Below are 24,998 nucleotides of genomic sequence, written 5' to 3' on the forward strand. Positions count from 1 at the left end.
ACAATTTTGGATCGAGGACAAACATCTAAATACTGGAATATGAGCTAATAACTGAGGAAGATACAAATTCCTACCAGTTTTTTTTCTTATCTAGTAGTTCAGAAGACTAGGTTAAAGATGAAAAAGAAATTATTTCAAAGCTTGCCTGAATAAATGTACTTCAATCTTCATTCTTAAAAAAAAACCCAACCCAACAACTGAGAGAGGATTCTAGATCTGCTGTAACTATGCTCACTTTATTGACAAAATTTCTTTTCAGCTATCAATAATTAAAAAGTACTGCCTTTATAGTGACTCCATCTGTGTGGTTTGGCAATGAAACTTCTACTCAAGTCCTATATAAAACAATACTAAAATACTTGTACATTTTGTAAATATCGTAAGAGTTATCTAAATACTAGAAAAAAATACAGCTAAACTTAGGATTGCATTTACTATTTTTGCTGCATCAGATGACAGTTATGAAGCAATGTTGAAGTGTCCACTGACATTTTTACCTCTGAGGTGACATGTACCAGAGGTGTGAGTACAGCCATTGTAATTATACCCGTGCTAACTCAAGTGACTAGCTGAGATACCAGTAACAGCAGCACCATGCCTGACAAGGATTGGATTGAGCTATAATATTTATTTACCAGACTTACAGCACATACTGGCTGGCTGGCAGGGGCTGTCACCTTGCTGCTATAGTATCATTGTGACTACAATGCTGTTTCAAAACTAATCTTGAGTTGTCTACACAAGTTATATTTCTGCCTATGGATATTAATGCACTATTCCTGATTCTAGACTGTCCTGGGTAGGAACTAAAACAAATGCATTAAAACCTAGTCTTCTGTCTGTGTTAATATGGTACAGCTGCTGTCTCCTACAGTACATTAAAGGAAGAAGTGGAATCATGAACACGAATTACTATTTGTATGCAATGACTGGATGTGAATGTGTAGATTACTCCTTCTTTCACTGGTGTTTTAGATTATTTCCTCTATTCCTTAATTTAACCCTAGAAGACTTAAGGCCCTGAGCATTTGCCTTGGTTACTCACCCCCGAGAGCAGATGTGCCAGTGGCCTGGACTGGCAGCTTCATGCATCTATGAGTAGCTGCAGCTACTTGGCAATGAGGTCTTCTATGCCTTATTATATGGTAACATTAACGTCTAGGATGTCACAGAGCCATATCATGCTAAGATGTCATTAGGAATTTAAACAATGTGGTTTTTTTCCCCTTTTCTTGACATGTTATTCTGCACAGGAACCTCAAATTGACAGTTCATCTGATGCTGGCTATAAACTGAAGCACATTAAGGGGAATTTGGAATTCCGAAATGTTTACTTCAATTATCCTGCTAGGCCAGATACTAAGGTATTACACATGGATATGATACAGATTGCATTTAAGATAACTTGATTGCCTTAGAGAAAAACAACTGCTATAATATTAATAAATAAATAAATAAATAAATAAATCCTAGAAATAATGGAAACCTTTGCTTTTATTCAGAATTGATAACACATTTTAGCTAGAAATGATTAATTAACAAAATTAAGTGCCAACCTTTTAAAATAACATGTAACTACAAGAAATTTCCACTTAAAGCTAAAAGGTTGGAGATCCTTCTAAGTTCCAAATACAATGAAAGATGTTGACCGTAATAATACTTGTTTTAACCCAATAAAAATGTTATAGCAGTATACTGATGTGCCAAAATTGCCCACACCATAAGTCTGTTAAAAGTGTTTCTCTGAGAAACTGGCAGCAGATCCAACACCTACTTTATTACATTTACAATGCAAAATCTACCCTTTGAAAGAAGATATTGTCTTGTTAGAGATCTCTCACTAAGGTAAGTCTTGATGCAATTAATAGCGGAAGAGATCTGAATTATTTCTGAAAATATGTTTATTAATAATGTATTGGAAAATAATCTTTTCAATGTGAAGGAAGGCCACATTCACTCATCTATAAAAGGGGATCTGTTTCCCTTTAGTTCAGGTAGAACGGGGAGAGAGAAGACGGGGGATTGTGTAGCCAACTTTTAAATAAATAGACAAAGAAAATATTCCCGCTCATCAGTTTCTAAAGAGATAAATTGAAATCATTTGGCATTCATATTAGCTGTCATTAGAATCAATATGAAAACTAGAAAGACTACTATTTTCAGATAATTCTGTGTCAGGTTACTAAAATGTTTATAAGATTATCTAGTACTAGATAAGAGCTTTGGTTTTTTACTTCTTCGTCTATCTGTTACAGAGGCGACCTTGTGAGCACTTAATCCTGGTGAGAAAGGGTGAAGGATGTTGTGTAACAAATGAGAACAGGAATGATGAGCAAATCAGTGTATGCAAGGAAACATAATGTATTCACGGAAACACCATTGTGTACTGCTAAGTTGTTTTTGCCCACTGACAACAGAGGGTAGTGCATAACAGAATACCTCACTCTGCATTCCTAAAGTTGTGCAGATATATGTGACTTCAGTGGCTGGGAATTCATCCTATATGAGAGCTGCAAGAACCCCAGCAAGGGCTGCAAAACCTGCCCAAGACACGGAGCAGGTACTTATGTGCCATGACAGTGCCAGGATTCCTGCTGTCACAGCTACATTTTAGCAGAGTTCAAACTACCTAGGTCTCTTCTCTAATATTAGCCAATGGTAGGATGGAGATAAAAACCTAAATAATGCCCTCAGGCCCATTCTACCTTTTAGCACTTTTTATTTTGCATATTTGTGTGTAACAAAATACTACGAAGATAACTTCTCACTTCAGTGAAGGACAAAGTGTTTGGCCCAAATCTGACTGAATCTGTGAAATGTTTCCGTTGCATCCTTAGGTTTTGAATCAGGCTCTTAGCTTTTATCTTATTCGCAGGGCTAGCTCCCCTGTAAATGCCTAATATTGTAATGAGTAGATTGCCATGTAAAAACTTGCAAAACAAGGACTTTTGATTGAGTTCTAAGGTAGCTTAAGGGTTTAAACTAGGTTGTCTCAGTTTATACTTGCTCATTTTCACATGACCTGAATCTCAAAACTCAAAATATTCTTGAGAAAAATGGCAATTATTCAGAGTTTTTACTATTACTGAAACAACAGAATGCTTGCTTTACCTTGTTGGTCTGAAGCAAGAATAGTCCCGAAAAACATTTAATGGAATGTTGGCTCTCCCACTTCTTTTAAGCTAGGAACCTCGTTATGACGGCCTCCTACTGGGTTCCTCATAATGAATTAATATGATGTTTTATGTAAATATGCAAAAACAAAACTATAAATTGTTTCTGCTTGGTAACTGAAAAAGAAAGCTCCAAGAAAAGGTTGCCTTTCCTCTCATTACACAAAGGCTTACAAATGCCTCTCTGCTTCTTGAAATTTTACAGAAATCTACAGAGAAAGCTCCCATAGGTCAACAGCAGCGTAGGAGGGAACAAAAAGTTCTTATTTTTCTCTAGAACTACAGTAATTGTTGTGTGGCATCTTCACCACCTCTCTGAGTCTGAGGAGTAGGTTTGCACGGAAAGCAGAACTTCAGTTTTGCAGTAGGTGTGAAATGCCACGTGCAGAAGGGATTTGCAGAAGGGAGAATCTGTTCATAATGCAGCAAAACTCCATAAACTCCACACCAGCCCTTCCACAATTTCGCTTGTAGTCCTTCCCCTTGACTAGGTAGAGCTATTGAAAAAATTTATTGTAGTCTTTAGGGTTTCTTCACTTTTACACTGACATTTTTACATGCTGTTATGACTTGGTTACCTTTCTTACTTGCACAGATACTGAAGGGCTTGAATCTCAAGGTCAGTTGTGGCCAGACAGTGGCCCTGGTTGGTGGCAGTGGCTGTGGGAAAAGTACAACTGTCCAGCTCATCCAGAGATTTTATGATCCCAAGGAAGGCACGGTAAGGTACCACAAGTGAGATGACTGGTCTGTGTGTCACAGTCATAGGAAGTCTAGTTCTGGCCACCTTGCCCTTATTCTGACCTGGGGTGAGAGGTTCCTTCTCCAAAACACTTAGGTCTAACAGTTTTTGTCTTTTTTCTTTGGTGTAGGTTACCATTGATGGGCATGATATTAAGACCCTAAATGTAAGATATCTACGGGAGATTATTGGTGTGGTGAATCAAGAGCCTGTGCTCTTTGCTACTACTATTGCAGAAAACATTCGTTATGGCCGTGAGGATGTCACCATGGAAGAGATTAAAAAAGCCACCAAGGAAGCAAATGCTTATGGCTTCATTATGAAGCTACCCCATGTAAGCCAAGCAGCTGTCCTGCTGAAATCATTTCTCCTCAACCTCCTTGTGCCAAATAGTTCTTAGAAGGGATTCTCAGAAACAGAGCAAGATATCCCTGGAGCTGTGAATAAGCAGAGCTGTGCAGAGTTTCCTTATAACTTTGGAGCATAACATTATTTTTTCAACTATAGGTCATGATTTGGTGAGCATTTGAAGAACTACGAGAATTCCAGGGACACAAATGATTAGGCGGGTATAACCAAGTCGATGTTTATACTGTACTGGTTTAGAGGAATGAGAATATGCTGCCGGGGCTACAAATGCCCGTGTGCCTTTTCTTTTCACTGCCTTTCTTTGGTTAAAGGACTGTGCCACTGAGTGTTTCGGAAATGTGTCTGGTTGTCTTGTAGAAGTTTGAAACCATGGTTGGAGAAAGAGGGGCACAGCTGAGTGGAGGTCAGAAGCAAAGAATAGCAATTGCCCGAGCTCTGGTTCGCAATCCTAAAATTCTTCTGCTTGATGAGGCGACATCAGCTTTGGATACTGAGAGTGAATCAGTTGTGCAGGCAGCACTGGACAAGGTCAGTATTGCTAATTTGTTTAAACAGCTGGGAGAAAGGGAGATACCTAAAAAGTCTAAAGTAAGCCTGAATTTGGCAAAGACTTTCCGTTCATACAAAGATTGTGAACTCTAAATGGGGATGAATAATGAGACGCTTTAAAAAGGAAATATATTAGCAGTCTGTTTTGAAATTTGCCAGAACTAGCTCTATCAGGTCAGGTAGATTTTCCAGAGGTATTCCAGAATTCAGTTAATAATGTTATGGGTAGGACTGCACTGTATCAGACTTTCCCAAACAAGCTTTAGTCTTTGGAACAGTGAAAAGCTCAACACTGGATAAGAGCTAAATAATCCCAAGCAGGTCTGGGGATCCATGGGGGCTATGTTATCATAAACACCCAGAAAAGTAATTCAAAACCAACTCCAGGGTGTTTTCAGGAGCAGCTGCTACGTGCTGACTGCCATCTAGACATAACTTCTAAACCACCCAGACAGCTGAAAAAAAATAGCCAGTCCCATACATCTGATTGTCTTCTCTAAGCAAGTATATGAACCACTTACAAAATAGTTCCACTTATTCCCCAGGCTGAATGAATCAGATTCGTTGGGTATTTTCCTCCTGTTTCTCTCTCTCACTGTGCAACTATGTTTATCCTCTGGGTGAACACAAAATACCTCCATTGCATAAATATTTTCAGCAGTGATCAGAGTTTATCTATGGACAATAAGCATTTTGCCTTTGTATGCTATTCTGCCTCAGAAGAACAGCCTTACTCTAATCACTGTAGAGCATTGTGTCTAGAAGTATCAGGAAACAGAATCTACGTTCTCATCTCCAAAGATATTTTAGTCCTAATTTTCACTTGGATGCCTAATTGCCACTAATTTCAGCAAGAGTAAGACTCTCTATCTGCCACTCCTAATTCCTGATAATTCACACTACTCCATTAAGTTACCCTAGCTGGCACACACAGGGATCTTTCTCCCAACCCATGCCCTGTAAAGTGACTCGCAGAGGCAGGAGGGCACAGAACTGCTGATTGAGATCTTTTTGGTGGGATCCCAAGTAACTGCTGTAATATTAAACTTATACAGCCAGTTTAAACAAGTTATTAATACTTAGCCTCTCACCTCCTCCACCTATCTTTAAAATATGTTGTATGGTGAGATGAATCTCCCTGTTGATGTTTCTGGCAGGGCATGCCAGAAAGACTTGCTCAGACTAGACCAGCTCTGATTGCTGATGTTAAGCAAGAGAAAGCTGAGCTGTTGTGTGCCGAGCGTTCGTCTGACCTCCTCTCGCCTACTTTTTCCCTTCCTCACTGTTCTGAGCATGTACCACTGTCAAAGGTTTATATCAGATCTAGAGGAGACCAATTTTCCCTGCAGGCTTCACCAAACCCCTGCTGAAACTCTGCTCACTGTTTATGTGAACAAGGCGTTCTGCTTTTTATAATGAAGGAAGTTAACTTGTTTTTCTTCTACATCTTGGTGTGATTTTAACTTTTTAGGATCATCTCAGATGTAGTGAAGCTTTCAGACTACCAAGAAAAAGACTACTATTTCTTATAGGATAGTTCAAAGACCTGTCACTTGCAGTTGTAAAATCATGCGACAGTATAAAGATATCAGATTTAGCAGGAAATTCATTAAGAATATTCCACACATTTCAGTTTTCTCTTTTATTTACTAACTGTTAAACACTTATTAAGCCATTATTCTAGCACGTCAAAATGTTAAGTGAAGATTTTTAAACTGAATTATATAAAGTTTGGATTCACTCGTTGGGTCATTAGATATTAACACCAATTTACCCCAGCACACACTGTCACAATGTGCCTGTAAAAATATCTTTGTCCTGTCAAACTACATACTTATAGGATTTATTTTATTATTTGTAATTAAAAAGTTGGAAAAGCAACATCAGTAATAGAAATATGATTTTATATACAATATTAGATAAATATTTTCAGCTAAGTCACACAAGTAATTTAGAACAAGCAAAATTGCTAAGTGATTAATTTTTAATATTTATTAAATGCTCTGAAAGAAAAATGTCAATGACTTGCTTAATGGTAGATAGGTGTATAATCTTTTCTCAGTGAAAATTTGATACATATCCTGGGAAGATATTGAAGTGGCAGTTTCAAAAAAATAAAGTTTAGAAAGTAATAGTCAGACATGAAAAAAATTGAGTACATTAATTGATATTTTCAAATAAAATATGTTTTGCAGTATTTGATTTAAGTTACATTTTTGCTTTAGTTTACCTTGGAGGAACTGAAAAATATTGTGAAATTCAACATCTCTCAGTTGACAATTTTTATCTTTACAAGAACACTGTTTCCAAGGAAAATATTTCCATTAAAATATTTTGTTCAACTCTAATATGAAGAGCAGAAATATCATATGTACCTGACAATGCTAATGTGAGGCCATCATTACTCTGTTTCCAGGCCAGGAAAGGACGCACTACACTTGTTATCGCTCATCGTTTGTCAACAATTCGAAATGCGGACCTTATAGCTGTCTTTGAAAATGGTGTCATCACAGAACAAGGGACTCACAATGAATTAATAGAACAGAAGGGAACCTACTACAAGCTTGTTAATATGCAGGTACCTTTCCACCAGCATTTTTTCATAGCTTTTATCTTATTGTGTGCTATTGCGTTAACTGAATTGAATTGCTCTCAAAGGTACCTCCAGCTTTGCAGTGTTTTCTCAGCAGAAAAACTCTAGAGGGAAAAAAAGCTTCCTTGAAGAATGCTAAACTTCATATTAAGAAAACCTAATATTAAGTAAAATGTTCAAGTTTAATTCAAAGTTGTGAACTACACAAATTCTAAGTAAAAACATTTATTTAAGAATATAACATTAAAAATGAAGTATGTGAGAATGTAGAAACGAAGATTGTGACAAACAATGAAGTTCTGGAGTTGATTGATTTTCAGACTACATTTCCAAATCACAGAATTATAAAAGAACTCAAGTTGGAGGGGACTTCTGTGGCTCATTTAGTCCAACCCTTGCTGAACACAGGGCGGATTCTGAGGTCAGAGCAGTTTGCTCAGGGCTGTGTCCTGCTGGGTTTGGAATACCTCCAAGGATACCCCCACACCCTCCTCAAGTCACGTCCTCCAGTGCTTCCCACCCACATTGTGAAAACTCAGCCTCTTTTGTGCAAGTGCTTTTGCAAATCACCAGCATCTTAGTGACTCAGGCACTCAAAGTTTTGTCACTCAGACATGGTGTATCTTGAATATTTTTATCTCTTAAGCTGTCCCCTGAACTTCTCAGACAGCTCCTGTCAGGCCTTAACTTTGAAGCAGCTGGAAGTCTTGCTCCTGTTCTTCATGGCTCCCTCCTCTTGTTGACTTTAACTCTTTTACTTTAAGGCTCTTTTATACAATTTTTTACATTTTAAAGAGGTTGGGTGGTGGTGGTGGGGGGGTGTCTTCAGTTAACTTAGTTAACTCTACTGTATGTTTTCAGAACAGTTTAACTTGACAAAAAGTAAGAAAATAATTTTATGTGGCTAAAACTTTTCCTCTCCCCCTGTAAGTATGAGTGTATTGGCAAGTTTTTCACTGAGTATAGAGATGACTTAATGAAACTTTAATACTTGCTTGGGCTTGGTAATGCTGCTCAGTTCTTATCAATCTTCCATTTACTTAACAGCAGTTGTTGTTATTTAGAATTGATCATAACTTTAAAGTACAAGTTAATATGGCTGTAAATAATTTTTAGCATCACACTGTTTCATTTCAGGCATCAGGGACTGAGGATCAGTTAGAGGAAGAAGGTAACGCACCAGGTGTCTCACAGGAGGCATGGAAAGGATCAATACAGAAAAGACAATCCACTCGAAAAAGCATTAAAAGGTTCAGAATACAGAATGATGAACCTGATGTAGAAGCTGCTGAGCTTGTGAGTGCCTCTGTATTCTTACGTGTGTGTTTTTCAAAACTGATGGAATAAGAAAGAAATGTGGTCCCACTCGAGAAAAAGTAACTTTTTCATAAAATGTACGAAGGCAGCCTATGTGTCTGGTTAAAGACACGTAAATTGACAAAATCACACAAGATTTCTATGGAAACAGTCTTTTCCCTTTAAGCTAAAACTTTTTTTTTTGTTGTGAACTTGAAATAGTTTATTCAAGCAAAATTATGAAATAAAATTACTTGAGTATGGGAATAGCCTATGTAGCGTGTTGATGTATTTAATTGTAGAACAAAAACAAAAGCAGGTAATTACTCATATAACTCAAATAATAAACCCTGAATAGAGAATAATTACTATTTTTGTCTAGATGTTTTACTATCTATTGTCTAATATATCTATGTTACGAGATAAATTAATGAAAATTAAGACATAATTATCAAGCTATCTAATGACCTAAATGAGAAAGAGATCATATTCAGCAATGAGCAAGAAGTAACTATTTTAACATTCAATACAATTAAATGCAAAAAAAAATTGTTTAAATTCATAACTTGTTTTTTCTGGATAGTACCATGAAGGGTAAATGAGATTTATGACTAATTCTTCTGGGGAGAGGCTCAAATTGTTATTGTTGGAAGAAATGAGAGCTAATGTAGCATTCATTGGTCCTTTCCTTCTTCTTTTATGTTATTATTATTGGGTACTGAGTAACAGTAAGAATCTCTTCAGTTAATTGTAATGGTTTTTAAAAATTAGTTTGAGTCTCCTAACATAGCATATGGCATAAGAAAGATATTACAAATAATATATACCTCCCTCATTTCCTTCTGTTAATGTATTATATTTGTACTGATGAAATCCCTTTATTTTAGGATAAAAGCATACATCCAGTTTCATTTTTTAAAATTATGAAGTTGAATAAAACTGAATGGCCATACTTAGTTATTGGAACTTTATGTGCTATTATCAATGGGGCCTTGCAACCCATATTTTCAGTCATCATTTCCGATGTTATAGGGGTGAGTATAAAACAAAGTAAAAGTCTTCATTGTATGTTTTAGCTTTTGTAATTATTTCCTAATTACCTTTATGATAAATCAATAAAATGATGTTGGTTTGTTTTTTTTTTTTTTCAATTTGCACTGAAAAGGTGAGGAATGGGCAGAGCTCCTTACTATGGAGAATGCAAATCCTCTGCTCAATGTCCCACAGACCAGTGATGCAAATTGCACATCCTCAAGCAGATCAGCTCCCTGACACCGAATGAGGAGAGGTTCTCCTGTGACCTCTCCAAATGTGCTTCACTCTGACCCCTTTAGAGAAGGCAGAATGTGATCCTGAGCAGCGCGAGCCTGAAAGGGGATCCTTGCACTGTCCTGCCCACCTGTGCTCAGCCACAGCCTCTCAGAAGATGTGATGTGGCACAAAACAATGCAAAAGCAACAAGATGAAAGGGCTGTGAGATAATGCTTCTGAGCAGGCTTTTTGTTATACAAGAGAATTTCTGTAAACCTGAATTGATGGTGTTAGAAAATGAAGTTACATTCTCAAGCAAGCGACACTTTGTACTGGTGGGAGTTTTCCAACATTTTCTGTCAGAACATCCTATTTTGTTGGAAAGGTGTTAAAATTGATACAGTGCAGGATATTATTATGGTTTTGACAGTGCAGGAAAGAGACAACCTGAGTGTGAGAGGACAAGTATATGTATTTACGTACACTTGTGTACCCATATGCCATATGGTACTCATATGACACACTAAGAAAGAATATATGGTCAGGTTACTTGCATGAGTTGTAGAAAACAAAGATTATCTTATCTGTCTGCTATAGGCGTCTGAATCTATTTAGAAACAAATACAGCCCTGGAAGCTGAACCTCGGGTTCCTGTTTTGACTGTTTTGGGATGAGGCACTCAGGTGTGTTTTCTCCTGTTTTCCATGGTTTCAGCACAAAACAAGAAAAAGGGAAAATTGAAAACACAGCAACATCTCCATTTACTGGAGCATTTTTTACAACCAGTCAAGCTGTAGCATATAACATGAAAGATACTGAAATTGCCTATCTTATTTTTTTTGTAATCATACATGAGGTGTTTTCTTCCAAAGAACTGTTTGGGAAAAGAGTATTATGTAGGTGTTATACTTCAGCTTTTAATGCAAAGAGTAACAGGAAACATCCCTGAGGGCAGGGGAGCATGCTATGCAGTTGTCCGCAAATTAGTCCAACATGGAAAATAATCTGACAAAGGACAGGAGACACATATTGGGAAAAAATAGAATTAAAGTCCTTCCTTTCTAAAACATTCATTTACTCTATAAACTTCTGAAAATATTTTCAGGTGTGACAGGATTCTTAACAACTCTGTATTAGAAAATTTCAATAATTGCATTGAAACTCTTAATGCTATGGCCCAAGGTATAAAACAAGATAAACTGGAGTCAGCCTGAGCAAACAATAAACAAATTTTTACTAAGGCAAACTAGATTTCTTAAAAAAAAAAGAAATAAAAACACATAATGACAGTTACTCAACATCCAAAATATGTGAACACAATGCAACAACAAACAATACATAATATCCTCAAAGATCTATTTAAAAGACTTAGGACTTTGAAGACCTCTAACCTTAGAAGATGTATCCATACTTAGGAGCATTATTTTTATTGCTATATGATCTCTTAGCTTCATGAACTATGATTTCTTTACCATATATTAAAGTATGATGATGGTTTGAAGATATTACATTTTTAATATTAATTTACACACTGTCAAGAGAAATAAGTGCATGGAATATTTAAATGGAAAATTATTTCCATAACAAAGCAAACTCTTCATAAAACCTAAATAATACTATTTTTGTTTGTTAACATATAGTAAACAAACAATATGTCTGTTCATCTCTGAGTTTTAGCCTAAAAAAAAAATGGGCCTGTAAAATATAACACATCATGTTAAGAACAGTTTCCAAATTTCTCTCTCACTAACTAGTCACTGTTTAATATGCAATAATCTTCAGCCAGTGTCTCCAGAAATGCTATTCTAGAGTCTTGAAAGACATACCTCAGCATTTTGCAGGTGCGAATTGCAATAATAATTTATTGATATAGGTTTTTCACTGATGTATATCACTGATTTTAGCTTGCCAAAATACCAATGAAGCCTTCATGCACAACACATGTAAAATCACTTCAAATCTATAAGCTTCAAGGAAAAAAAAGGCTTAGTTCAACAGAAATGTATTTGTTATCACTTTAAGTGTATGTAATGCATATAGCATGTACGTAATGGTAACAGGGAGTTATTGCACTGTAGCAAGTAAATTAATTTTCAAAATTTTCTCTTATAGATGTTTGTAGAAAAAGGAGAGGCTGCCATCAGGAACACAAATAGCACATATGCATTACTGTTCTTAGGTTTTGGAATAATTTCTTTCGTCACTTCTTTTCTTCAGGTAAGTTTCTGTTTCTGCAATTGTGCTTGGTGTTTGAGGCATTATATCTTAAATATGCTAAGTTCTCAGCACCTCAGTATCAAGCAGTATGCAACAAAAAAAACCATTGTGAATTTTCACTATCTGACAGGTTCAAAATATAGCAAGAGGTTTAAAATTCTGTCTGTGCTATAAGCTGACCCACATCTGCACAGCAAAGGAGAGTTTGGGTGTAAGACCTACCCTCCATCACTGACTGTGTAGGAAAACCCAGTGCTGACAGCACTGACAGCAATGTTGGCAGCACTGGTCTAGATTAGGTTTTGAATCTTCTGTCTTGCATAAATGGTTGTCTCAACACCTGCTCTGAGCTCCATGCAACATTCCTGTCAGCATCTGAAACTGGTTGCACTGAAACTACTCTGCATGAACCTACCTAATTCAATCCCTTGGATTTCTAAGAAAACGTACCAAAAATAACCGAGGAAGACCACATCATATGCTTAATTTATGATTACTCAAAGCTCCATATCATGAAAGTTAAATAGTATCTCAAATCACATCTTCAGTCTATGGGATTGTAGTGGAGGCACACAAAGTTCAAACCAGGCAGATGACAAACTAAAACTGGAATTTCTTTTTCCTCTCCCAATCAAAATCATTTAACCAGTGGTAAATCAAGAATAAAATGTGTTCTTAATCAAAAGCACTATATGCTCCAACAAACATTTAGCAAACCACAGGTTCAAGATACCAAGGGGAATCCAATTACTACGCATCCGACTCAGGGGATCCCTAAACCCCAAAATGTGCGATCACTCACCTGTAAGATGAGAGCTCTCAAGGATACCCAGAATGTCCACTCACTCACCAATAAGGTGAGGGATCTCAGTCTCAGGAAGTTTATTGAAGATGCCGTACCAGTGCATCCCAACCCAAGGGAAGAGGGCCCTACTGCAGATCTGTTACTCCAACGAGGACCAACTAAATATGTGGTCTCTGGTGGGGCTCAGTTTTTACCCTAGTCAAACCTGATCTGTGGTTATATATAGTCAATGGTCTAGAAACCTCTCTCAGTTAAGATGTTTCATTGGCTAAGGGCCCTGTCTGTCAACCAAGGGCTATGTACATGACCATAGACACCATGTGTGGTCCACCAGTCAAGAGGTTTCTTGAGCTGTCGAGGTGTGGGTGGAAATGCACCTGCCATGGGGATACATCCTTTTGTTTGTACAGGATCGAATAGTTCTGACCACATTTTCTGAAAGAGAGTCTAAATTTCCAGGTATACGTAACTGTTCACAAGGACACACATGTTTGCCAATGGATGGAATTAGGTACATTGCGGGAAAACTACCAAGTTCTTATATAAATCAGTTCAGTTGCTATGTGACTTGATGCATATCACATTTACATGCACAAAACCCTTTAGTTATCGCTCAGCTACTTGTTTTTTTTCTTTAACAGGGTTTCACATTTGGCAAAGCTGGAGAGATACTTACAATGAGACTTCGATCCATGGCATTCAAAGCAATGCTGAGACAGGTAAAAACACTGTATATTTAGCTTTCAAGAGCTTTAAAAATGCTTGTTTGTTTATATGCCATAAATTGTCTTTGTGTTCATTTAAGTAGTCATGCAGCAATCATATCTATAAAGATACCGCACTGATTTCTTTAGCTCAGTTTAGAAACTGTCTGGACTAAATCTTCATAACAGGTCCAAGTAGATATTTTTAATGTTTTTTAAAACTTTCTAGTAATATAACTAATAGACATCATCTTAAAACCAGTGTAAGAAAGATCAAAGGTGATGGTAGTATTTATTTAGCTTATTTAATAAGATCAAAGTACCCAGAAAAAGTAGGTTGTACTCCAAGAGGCTGAATCTGAAATTCAGATCGGCCTTCATGGTCAGCTAACTTCATATATAAATATATATATATGTATATAATTACTAGTGAAGGTTATAGGACCTAAATATCTGACTTGCTGCACTCACTAAATTGGTGACTGCTCCTACATAGCATGCACAGAGCCAAAGGCAGCCATGGTAGGAGTCAGGAACAGTACTCTGCTGTCAATAGAAGCACATTGAACAGCAGAGTGGAAGCTTTTTAAAATAATTAGTCTGAAATCCAAGCACAGCCGTCTCTGGTTGCTAAGCAGCGAGGAGGATGGCAAGGATCCCAGCTATGTGCATTAGCAGCCTTATCAGCATCATTTGGTGCTTGGCATTAGCTTTTTCCTGGAGCTCATGCAGCGCTGAGCTGCTCAGCATCCATGCTCTGCTGCAGCATGTGCCGTACCAGTGCAAACTGGTGAGGCCTCCCTGGAAAGCATTGCCTGCACTAGTACCTGCCCTGCAGCCTTACCAGCGTTTCCAGTTCCTCTTTCAGCACAGCTACAACTAATTCAGGTATTTCTGCCCTTCTTTTGCTGCCATTTCTACCCTTACCAGTTTCTTTTTCTGTCAATTTATGTATTTATTTCTTTATTTATTTTTAATTCAACAAGTGCCTTAAGGAAATCACAGAATCATAGAACACCAGGTTGGAACGGACCACAAGCATCATCTGATCTTAGTATCTTATGATGAATCCACAGCATAAATTCAATACATCCCTGAATTTTCAAAAAATTTTGCTCCCAGCTGACCCAGCTGTTGGTGTGCCTGTGATCCCTGAGGCAGCAGAAAGCAGAGCAATGAGAGACAGACACATCACTCCCTTGCCTTTCGCTTGCTACAGACAGTGGCAAATGCCAGCCGTGCTGGTCTGATACCTTGGCAAGTCTGGGAGGTTTCCAAACAGAGGAGGTTTCCAAATAGGCACAACCCCACCACTTCTTCAGCTCAAACAGCTGAGCGAAGATTTCCTGGTCTCCACAGAGGGTCATTTCCTCCTTGAGAAGTTCCCCAAGCCAACCTGAGCTTCATCAGCTTCCCTTTTGTTAACGCCTTTTGATGGAGGCCCAGATGCCCCTTATTTCTGATCTACATGGGGAGGGATTATAGATCACCTCCTTGGAAATTAAGTGCCATGAGACTTTTTTTGACTAGCCCGGGAGGAAAGTGAGGTCTGGAAGACCATACTGAATCTCAACAGACCCCTGGTAGAAGGGCTTGAAAGACACTAAAGGTAACAGAGAGGTTTATATGGTCTGAGGAGTCAAGTAATGTCATTATATTCACTTTTCTCACTCTGGTGTGAAAATAGTGTCCACCTGGCATCATGTTCAAGTATCATGCACCACAGCAGTGGGACCTGGAAGGATTTTGTGTATTAGCACCAACACATGTGGTGTGTTCTCCATATCATCCAACACCGAAGCAATCATCTGGCTAAATGAGCCTACAGCCACAGTGTACCTGTTTGTTTTACATACTTTTTTCATACTGTATTTAAGAATGCAGTACTTTACTGCAGCTAAAAATAATCCCTCACCTGTAAAAAAAACCCTAAAATCAAAATGTACCATGTTTATTGATCTGAAGGTTATGCATTTATAAACTAATGGTAGGAAATAGAAAAGCTCTTACAGCAACCTTATGGACAGTTATTACAGAAAAATACCATACTGTTGGTAAGAATTATGTGTATACAAAGTGATACAAATACTTAGATTGTTTCATTATAGTGATCTTTTCGGTTTGAAATTTGTCAAATCTAGAGGAAAGACAGAGCGAATATTTTATTTCTACTTGGGTTTAAGCAAGACAAATGTTTCGCATTTAATTCAAACATTTCGGTTTTCAAATAAGTGCTTTAGAGTCACTGCTCCCTCTGACCAATTAATACGAATTGCTAATGAGATACAAAACTACATGATTGATGGGTTTTTTGCCAAAAATAGTGTCGCCCAGATGAGAAAGAGTCAGTCTTGAGCAATCTCCCAGCACTGCATATCATTTTACATATGTCTTCTCAGGCACCACAGAGATTTTGCAGCACCACTCAGATTTTCAAAACACTTGACAGCAGAAACAGATTTCACAGTACTTGTAGCTGACAGAGAATTAAGATGTATTTTTAGCTTTTTAACAGGAGAAAGTATATTGTTTAGTTAGTAGTCTTTGCAGATGCATGTTAAACACCCAAGTAATAGTCCTTAAACGGCAGATGCTTTGGTATTGCTATTCAGTGAGTATCTGATCATCAAAAACACAAGCAAAAATTTATTATAAAGCTACATTTAATATGAAATAATATGGTGGTGTTTGTGCTATTGCAAAAAGGATATACAGATTGTTAATACAACTTAGGTTTTAATTTGGTGTTCCTATATCTTTATTAAACATTTAGGTCTATTGTATTTATGGTTGCATGTTAGAAACACCGTATCACACGTGTCATCCTGTTGTAATCCAAAGTGATTAAGTTATTTTATGTAGCCTAATCAGGTGATGTGCAGACTAAAAGTTTTAAGATTATCATAACTAGATTTCATTTTGTAGGACATCAGCTGGTTTGATGATCCCAAAAATAGCACTGGAGCATTAATTACGAGACTTGCTAATGATGCGTCACAAGTGAAAGGAGTAAGTAACAAGCACCGGCATTTTTCATACCTGCTTTAGCATGGAGTAAGTTACAGACTGGATTTGATAGGTAGAAATCTGGCATACACAGTCATCTTGCAATTGTTCTTATTTACTAAATAATTAACATGATTTAGTAAACAAATATTTATTAAATAATATTTATTTTGTTGTCACGCAAAAGTCTAATATCATAATAGTGGGTAAGATATGTTTTATATATGTATTTGTTTTTAGTTCATACTAGTGTTCAGTCCTGTTATCACCAGTATAAATGAGTCATACCCTTAAGGAGTCCATTTATTTCAAGTTATTTATCCGACCTGCTTAGATGTCTGGACAGCATTGTGTTTCCATACTAAATGCTACAAATATTAAGAAAATTCTTGAGTGTATGCCTCAAAATGAGGATTGTGCTCATTTCAGCACTGTGTTTGTTCAAATACTTAAAAGTGGTCAGAGGGAAAAAATGGTTATATCAGACTCCAAGTTAGGAAATGTCGTGTTTTGGGAGACATAGCAAGTTTGAAGTCATGGTTCTATGTATAAAAAACATGAGCTTTATGAAATGTCTTTCTGGTTTTTGGGGCATAACCTGAAAACAAGGACTATAAATCAGAGTGAATAGATGGAAACAGAGGAGAAAGGCTACATAAGACACAGAAGATTTGAGGGAATGATCTGTACAACAGAATCATTTTTCAAAAGATAATGCATCCAGTTCTGCAGAATATTTAGACTAAATTACACATTTTCAGATGTCCTGTGGTGAATAAATCTCATTTGTCTATGTAACAAAAATTTCCTGTCTAGTTTTAAAATAAAACAGTAATTTACAATGGTTTCATTCTTTTCCAGGCTACAGGTTCAAGACTGGCACTGGTTGCCCGAAATGTAGCTAATCTTGGGACTGGGATTGTTTTATCATTGATCCATGGCTGGCAGCTGACTCTTCTGCTTTTAGCCATTGTGCCAATTATTGCTGTTACAGGAATGATTGAAATGAAGATGCTTGCTGGACATGCAAAAAAAGATAAGAAGGAACTGGAAACTGCAGGAAAGGTGGGTTTAGTGACATTTTTATCTATTTTTATGTTGTAATACACAATGTTGCTTAATAGGGACGTTGGTGATGGATCAGCCGTCAACTCCTCAATGTTGTATTGTTCTGACAGAATGGTGATATGGCAAATACGAAGCTGAAAATTTCTCACACCTTGTAGTTGTCTATGGGCTTAATATAAAATTAATAAAAATTAACATAAAAAGGTACAGTATAGAAACCCTCAGTGACAAGGAAGCATGAAACATCACAGCAACAGCGTAGCTGTCTGTGCCCTGCAGGCTCTCGCTCTGGTTTTCATTTCTTCCCCTCTCAGTTGGGAAGGGAAGCAGGAGCCTGGGAATCTGCTTCAAACAAAAGTGTGAGTGTGGCAGCAAAGAGGGAGGGTGTCACTTCATCTCATAACTTTGAGAATAACTGTTTTCTCACTTCCAAGACATGCCATCTCAGGACAGACAGTGCTTTGTGGTCACAGGGTTTTTGACACACCCCAAGCAGCACAGCATCTGTGTGATCTTCTGCCCTTGCCTTCCCTCCCAATTATACCATCGTCAGTTGTGCAGTAGAGTCTGGGCGCAGTGAATCTTATTAGCTCTTTCCATGACATTCTGTGATTCTGTGTGATCTATATTAGGAAAGTTTCTCCAAGGCATTTCTGTGCACCAAAGCTGATTAGAAAATGATTTGGGGTGTTTACTCCTAGCCCCTTTCACACTAAAATAAAAAGAAACTCCTCTTGGTTTTGCCTGCCAGGCGTTTTGGTATAAATCTATAAATCCAGCAAAAACTTAACAAACAGTCAAGAGAATTCAAGGGAATTAACTCATCTTTTATTTATCATGAATTCTACAACAGTTTTCAGTTGAGGCTTACAATGCAACTTGAATTTAGCAAGCAAAGTCTCACAACGCTCTTTTGAAATCAGTATCCAGTGCAAGGACTGCACTGGCTGATGATCTGGCTAAAATTCTTATCATCTGCCTTCTATGTCACTTTCCAGATCACACAATGATTGCACTGGCTACTTATCAGCATTGGCTGATAGCAGTGGTTGGGAAAAGGCAAGAGAGAGTAATGAGGGTAAGTTTCCAAGTTTCACCGGAAGCGAAACTTGGAAACTTCTGTGACCCCACAGGTTGGCTGGTAGAAAAACAAATAAACAGTCCAGAACAATCTTGCTTCTAAGAGGAGAAAATTCATTAAAGGTTTTTAGTAAGACAGCTGTAAAGCTTCTCAGCCTCAAAGCATTTTAAAATTGTCTGTGCAGAGAAAAAATTCACTTTACATGTCTGTAAAACTATTCTTATCAGTAATACAGACATAAAGAAAATGTGGTGCTTGCAGAGGAGCCAGATAATATTTATGAGCAGTTACATTAGTTACATTGTTTTTTCCGCTTTATTTAATTATTACAATATCCTATCCCTCATGCTACTTAGTCTGTTGTGTTTCTTATTTGCAGGTTAAGTATTTATTGTAATTATTATGTAGAAGTAATGATGTAGAAAGAAGGGTCTGCTAAATGCGTGGGTATAGTTAAGTTTTTGGAGGTTAGTTCTCATGTATTTAGAGCTGCCAGGCTTTCCCTTCTTACTGAGTTGAAGGCTGAGAGTCATGTTTGCTTACAAGCTATTTTCTACATTTACAGTAAAAGCTGATAATTCACAAGGCTAGAGGTGTTTTGTTACACATTAAAATAAGAAGTTAAAAGAGATTTTTTTTTTAAATACTTTATTTGTTGAAAAAAATGAAAGACATCTGTTTTTCTTTACATGATAGGGTAATCAAGAAAAAAATCAAGATACCATAACTAATTATTCATAAAGCTTTGCCAAAAAAGTAACCTTGTTGAGTACATTCGTATGCATTGAAATATTTTAAAGCTATCTCATAGTCAGGTTATTTACAGCTGATTATAATTATCTCATGCCAGCTTCCTTGAAGGCTATTTGTAAGAACAGTTACATAATTGTTAGATGATGACCTGAATATCTGGCTTTGGCAGACTGTATTAGTCAAAACAATATCTTGTAGATTCCCAGTTTCTGGCAAACTTTAAACATGTATTTCCATAGCGATTCAGCACAATGTTTCACATTCAACAGATCAAGCAAACCTGAAGGAAAACAAGTTGCAAGCATCTGGTTTTAGCTCTAGGTAAAAATCTACTCTTCTCTTTAAAAGAGGGGTTCTTCCTGGAAAACTGCCTGTGGAGAAACACCATCTTCACACACCAGAGATAAAAACTGCTCTCATTGAAAGGTAGTGCAGAAACAATATAGCTAAAAGAGAGTAAATGTATTTTGTGCCTTCCTTATGAGCAGCAGGATTCATCACACACCTAATGGAGCTCGTCAGCTCCTGGTACAACCCATGAGCACACAATTTGGAACAGCACCGACACTGCGGGGGCATCTGTGGAAGTAGTGAGATTCCACAGTGTGCAAATCTTAAATGGGTGACAACGTGTGAGAAATTGAGCTTGAGTCGCAGGTCCTGAGTCACTTTCTAGACAATGGATAATTTTGCATTTTCTTTTCCCCTAAAATGTGTATATTGGAACTAAATTATAAGCTGATATGACTGCAGTGCTCTATGAATATACTTTACAAAATCACTTTCCAAGATGTTTTGCATTTTGAGTTTTCATTTGCTGGATTCTTGACCAAGGCTAAATCAGCTGCTGTTATTAAAAGATTTGCCGATGATATTAATTAACTACAAGTAAATTCCCTTAGTACTTGGGAAGCACTGAGAAAATTAAGGTATGATCTGCCACTAGTTTTCAATCAAGACTGAGTACCTAACATCATTAATCATTTTAGAAAACTTCTCTGTTTTTAGTTCTGTGGCAAACCAGGAAGATTTTAAAAGATACAAAATTAATAGGAATTAGGTGCCAAGCTGCCATATGGGCCAGGGAAATCTGTATCTACATTTTTTGGATTGGCCAGTGGTTCTGAGTTTCTCCTTTACGAGAATTTCTCCTAATTTTCAAAAAATGCTGAGAATGCAACCTTGGGAAAAGTCATTTCTTTATGGGTGAGCTCAGAATCACTAGTTATTTTTGAAAATGTGGACATATAGTTTACTTCGCAGTCCCAAACGCATTTGTAGGTGATGAAGCTTGTTCAGTTTTTCCTGTCTGGGCTCTCACAGCCATGACAGCTGTACGGCATCATCCTTGGGACAGGTTGCACGAGTTCACTGGAAAGTAAAATCCCATTGCTGGCCTGTCCTAAAATGAATGCTGTCTCACCTTCACTGCTATAATCCATGCTAATTGGATGTATTTAGCAGCAGCATATCTACAAATGTTGCAACCATGCTTTCAACAGTATTGTAGGCATACTTTTATTGCAGTTATTCTATTTATCAGATTATGTTTAAAAATTTTCATATAATCTTGTTTTTCTGATGATGGATGTCTGCTCTCCAATACAGATTGCTTCAGAAGCCATAGAAAATATTCGAACTGTTGTTACATTGACTCAGGAAAGAAAATTTGAGCTTATGTATGTACAAGGTTTGCAAGCGTCATATAGGTAAAAGAATGCTTCTTTAAAATAGCTACTGAAATATTCCTTTTCAAAATGAACATAAATTAACACCAATAAACTGAACCATAATTTATCTCTGTCAGTGCATCATAAAATTTTTCATTCCAAACTCAGCTTTGAGATAAAAAAATATGGGTTATCTTTCCCTTCAAGCTAATATTCTTGACATTTTGGATAATGTTCTAAAGGTAACATTCTAAATGACTTTCTTTTTTCCTCAATGTTTCCATAATGTTTTTGACTGCTGTAATTCTGGAAATGGAATTTTTAATTAATTCTTACAATCACAAGCCCTTTCTTCTGAGGGAGTCTATTGTTTAACAAACTGGAAGTCAGTCTTTATCTGTATGATTCCTATAAATTCCTATAAAAATCAGTGGGATTTTCCCAAAGATGGAACCAGAAGGGTAGACCTGCATAGCAGCTTCTGTATTCATTTACTCCGCTATTTTGTCAAAGTACTATTGCAGATCACATGAAAATTGTCATTTGCTTTGGTTCAATGTAAGGGTCTGTTTAGCCTGGAGAAAAGGAGACTGAAGGGAGACCTTCTCACTGTCTACAACTACCTGAAAGGAGGTTGTAGCATGGAGGGTGCTGGTCTCTTCTCTCAAGTAGCAAGTGATAGGACAAGAGAAAATGGCCCCAAGTTGTGCCAGAGGAGGTTTAGATTGGATATTAGGAAAGAATTCTTCATGGAAAGGGTTGTCAGGCATTGGAACAGGCTGCCCAGGGAAGTAAGTGGTGGAGTCACCATCCCTGGAGGTGTTTAAAAGGCATTTAGATGAGGTTCTTAGGGGCATGGTTTAGTGCTAGAGTTAGGTTATGGTTGGACTTGGTAATCCTGAGGGTCTCTTCCAACTGAAATGATTGTATGATTCTGCGATTCTATAAGATACAGCACAAAGATTTGTTCTATTGTACTCATTTCTGCTTTGTAGAAATTCTGAAGTTTTTCCTCATGTGTTAGTTGAAACTTTGAATTGCAATGGTAGAAATGGTTATGTCTTAGGTTAAGATCTTACAAAGACCTGGAGATTACTCCAGCTCTTTGTAATTTTCCTTTTAATTTTAGGATACTCTTCACATTCTTGATTGATACTAGTGGATGTACAATATGATCATGATTATGTTTTTTCTGTTACAGAAATTCTGTAAAGAAGGCACATATCTTTGGATTTACTTTTGCCTTTACACAAGCTATTATGTACTTTACTTATGCTGGGTGTTTTAGGTTTGGTGCCTATCTAGTAAGAAATGGACATATGCAGTTTAAAGATGTGCTTTTGTAAGTATCTCTTTGTTAGGTTCTTCTTTGTCTATTTGGTGATTTGTGATTTTTCTATAGGTGTCATGAAATTATGGAGTATGAACTGAAAAAATCAATAAATACTTCTGCCTTCCATTCTTTACCCTTACATTCCCCTTTCTTCCCTACACTATTACAAACCCAAAATAAGTGATGATTTTAGACCGTGTTTAGCTACCTACATACAATTTTCCTTGTAATCAGGTGGCCTGATTACAGACAACATGAAAACAGGCAGAGCAAAGCCATTTCTTGTTTTCATGGATGACAAGGTTTCTTTAACAACAGAATCACATGGCTGAGCTGTAGGGAGCACAGGTGGACAAGATTAAAAGGTAAGTGGAGCAAGTACCAAGTGAAACTGAGGTGAGGAAATTACAAGCCCTGGGGAAAAAAGAGGTGAGGAGCAGGAGAAAGGTTCAGCAAACACCCAATCTGGGAAATGCTCAGCTAGAGCTGAAAAAGCTTCTCTGAGTGTTTTCAGTGAGTTGCTTCCACTGACTGGCACTTTTCCAGCCTTCTCTTTCTGCCCTCCCTATCTCCAGCATCTAACAAAGTTGTCTGCTTTTCTCCCTGCAGCTGAAATCCCTGCCTGTGTTTGTCAATAGCCACCTTGTCTCCCGCACACATCCCACACTTGGTTTCAGCACTTGCCACACTCTTGCCTGGCAAAAAAAAAAATACTGCTGAAGCTACAGCTGCTTCTTACCCTGAATACACCAACCCCTTCTCAAATACCAGCATTACCCTCCCTTTCCCTGTGTGTGCAAGTGAATTCCTCCTCCTCGTGTGTCTCCTGCTGGCCATTGCTCATCCCAGATTTCATGCCTCTTTCTCATCTCCCATTTGTCTTTTATCTTTTCCTTCTGAACTCAAGGATTTGACTGTGGCTGGAAGACTGAGTCATTCAAAGGAAATGTGGAATGACAAATTTCTCTGTAATTCTCAGATTGCTACATAACTAACACATTCAATTTTATAGATGAGGAAACTGAGCTGCAAGAAACTATATATCCTACCACATCTCATGAATTAAGAACAGATAGATAAATCAACACAACCATTTCAGATAAATCCAGACAAGTGGGCAAGGAAGGGAAGCCTAGAGTGCTACCCTTCTCCTTACAAACAAATTATGGATTTTCTCAATAAGGAAAAAAGTCACAGAGCTTGCAGTAGACAGCTCTTATCCTACTTCAGCCTTATTAATGAGTGTTTATCTGAAGCCCCTAATCCTCACATAAAAGCTTTTCTTGCCTTTGCCACATTGATATCAACATATTTTTCTCCTTGTTATCTTTACAGAGTTTTTTCAGCTATTGTATTTGGTGCAATGGCATTAGGACAAAGCACTTCTTTCACTCCAGACTATGCCAAAGCCAAGATGTCAGCTGCCCACTTGTTCATGCTGTTTGAAAGAGAACCCTCCATAGATAGCTACAGCGAGGAGGGAGAGAAGCCTGTAAGTAAGCACGGTGTTATGCACAGCATAGCATACTCCGTGAACCCATTCACATCTGACTCATGCAACCAAACTGGGGTTATGGGGTTAAGCTTTGCTTTGTGTCTTCTCCTGCTAAAACATCCCCTGTCTCTTGGTGAAGCATCTTTAAAGGCCAGTGGAAACAGGGTTGATGTAGCAGAGATCATTTTTCAAGACTTTCTTGCATGAAGCCACCTGAGCATGCATCTTGAATGTATAACTAAGCCTCTAATATTTAACCAGAAATTTTTGAGGGATAACTTATTTGCAAGTTGTCCGTAATAGATTGTCATACACTTTAGTAATCAACAATGTATGTGAACATATGGGTGCATGTGGCTGGTCATATAAAAAAGAAGACAGAACATTCCAGACAATTATCACATATATATTATAAACCTTGTGTTTATTATGTATATATATGTCTATAATGCATATATACACAGACATAACAAAGAAAAATAACTATGAACTCTTATGAAGTATCATACATTTGAGCTGTTATGTTGATTGGTCATTTGCATATGTCTGTATTTACATTTTATATATGCTCATTCATATGAACTATGTTTCTTATTGTGTAGGTATATATGCATATTACATATATGATACTATATTTTGTAGTAAATTAATTAGAAAATATCTTTAAGTATAAGGATTGATTTGGTGTACAGAACAAAATTAGTAGATAATTTTCAGTATCTTTACGGACAATCATGGAAAAAAATCAGCAAAGGACACGCCAACAATCTGAACAAGGTCCTTGCAAAGCAGACAGAAGTCAGCCACCTAGAGTTATTGTTACTTTTCAAATGTAATCTTGTTTAATAGATGCTGTAAGAGAAGCTGTAAAATATTGTGTTTACGGAACAGAA

General features: G+C 37.2%; 1 protein-coding gene across 5 annotated transcripts in view; it reads left to right on the top strand.

Moving 5' to 3' along the window:
- Window positions 1–24,998, top strand: part of LOC136097939 (phosphatidylcholine translocator ABCB4-like) — a 54,889-nt gene that overhangs the window by 24,241 nt on the left and 5,650 nt on the right. For 3 of the 5 annotated variants that reach the window (XM_071805176.1, XM_065830872.2, XM_071805177.1), the window contains 14 exons: window positions 1,254–1,364; window positions 3,769–3,894; window positions 4,046–4,249; window positions 4,642–4,812; window positions 7,250–7,411; window positions 8,564–8,722; window positions 9,610–9,756; window positions 12,086–12,190; window positions 13,637–13,714; window positions 16,625–16,708; window positions 17,567–17,770; window positions 21,216–21,316; window positions 22,479–22,619; window positions 23,946–24,102. In XM_071805176.1, the coding sequence (XP_071661277.1) occupies window positions 1,254–1,364; window positions 3,769–3,894; window positions 4,046–4,249; window positions 4,642–4,812; window positions 7,250–7,411; window positions 8,564–8,722; window positions 9,610–9,756; window positions 12,086–12,190; window positions 13,637–13,714; window positions 16,625–16,708; window positions 17,567–17,770; window positions 21,216–21,316; window positions 22,479–22,619; window positions 23,946–24,102 (1,950 nt within the window). Of the gene's footprint in view, window positions 1–1,253; window positions 1,365–3,768; window positions 3,895–4,045; window positions 4,250–4,641; window positions 4,813–7,249; window positions 7,412–8,563; window positions 8,723–9,609; window positions 9,757–12,085; window positions 12,191–13,636; window positions 13,715–16,624; window positions 16,709–17,566; window positions 17,771–21,215; window positions 21,317–22,478; window positions 22,620–23,945; window positions 24,103–24,998 lie in introns of those variants that run through there. The other 2 variants (XR_011737755.1, XM_071805178.1) reach the window with 2 other exon arrangements.

This window comes from Patagioenas fasciata, chromosome 2 (assembly GCF_037038585.1).
Source record: "Patagioenas fasciata isolate bPatFas1 chromosome 2, bPatFas1.hap1, whole genome shotgun sequence".
Taxonomy (NCBI): domain Eukaryota; kingdom Metazoa; phylum Chordata; class Aves; order Columbiformes; family Columbidae; genus Patagioenas; species Patagioenas fasciata.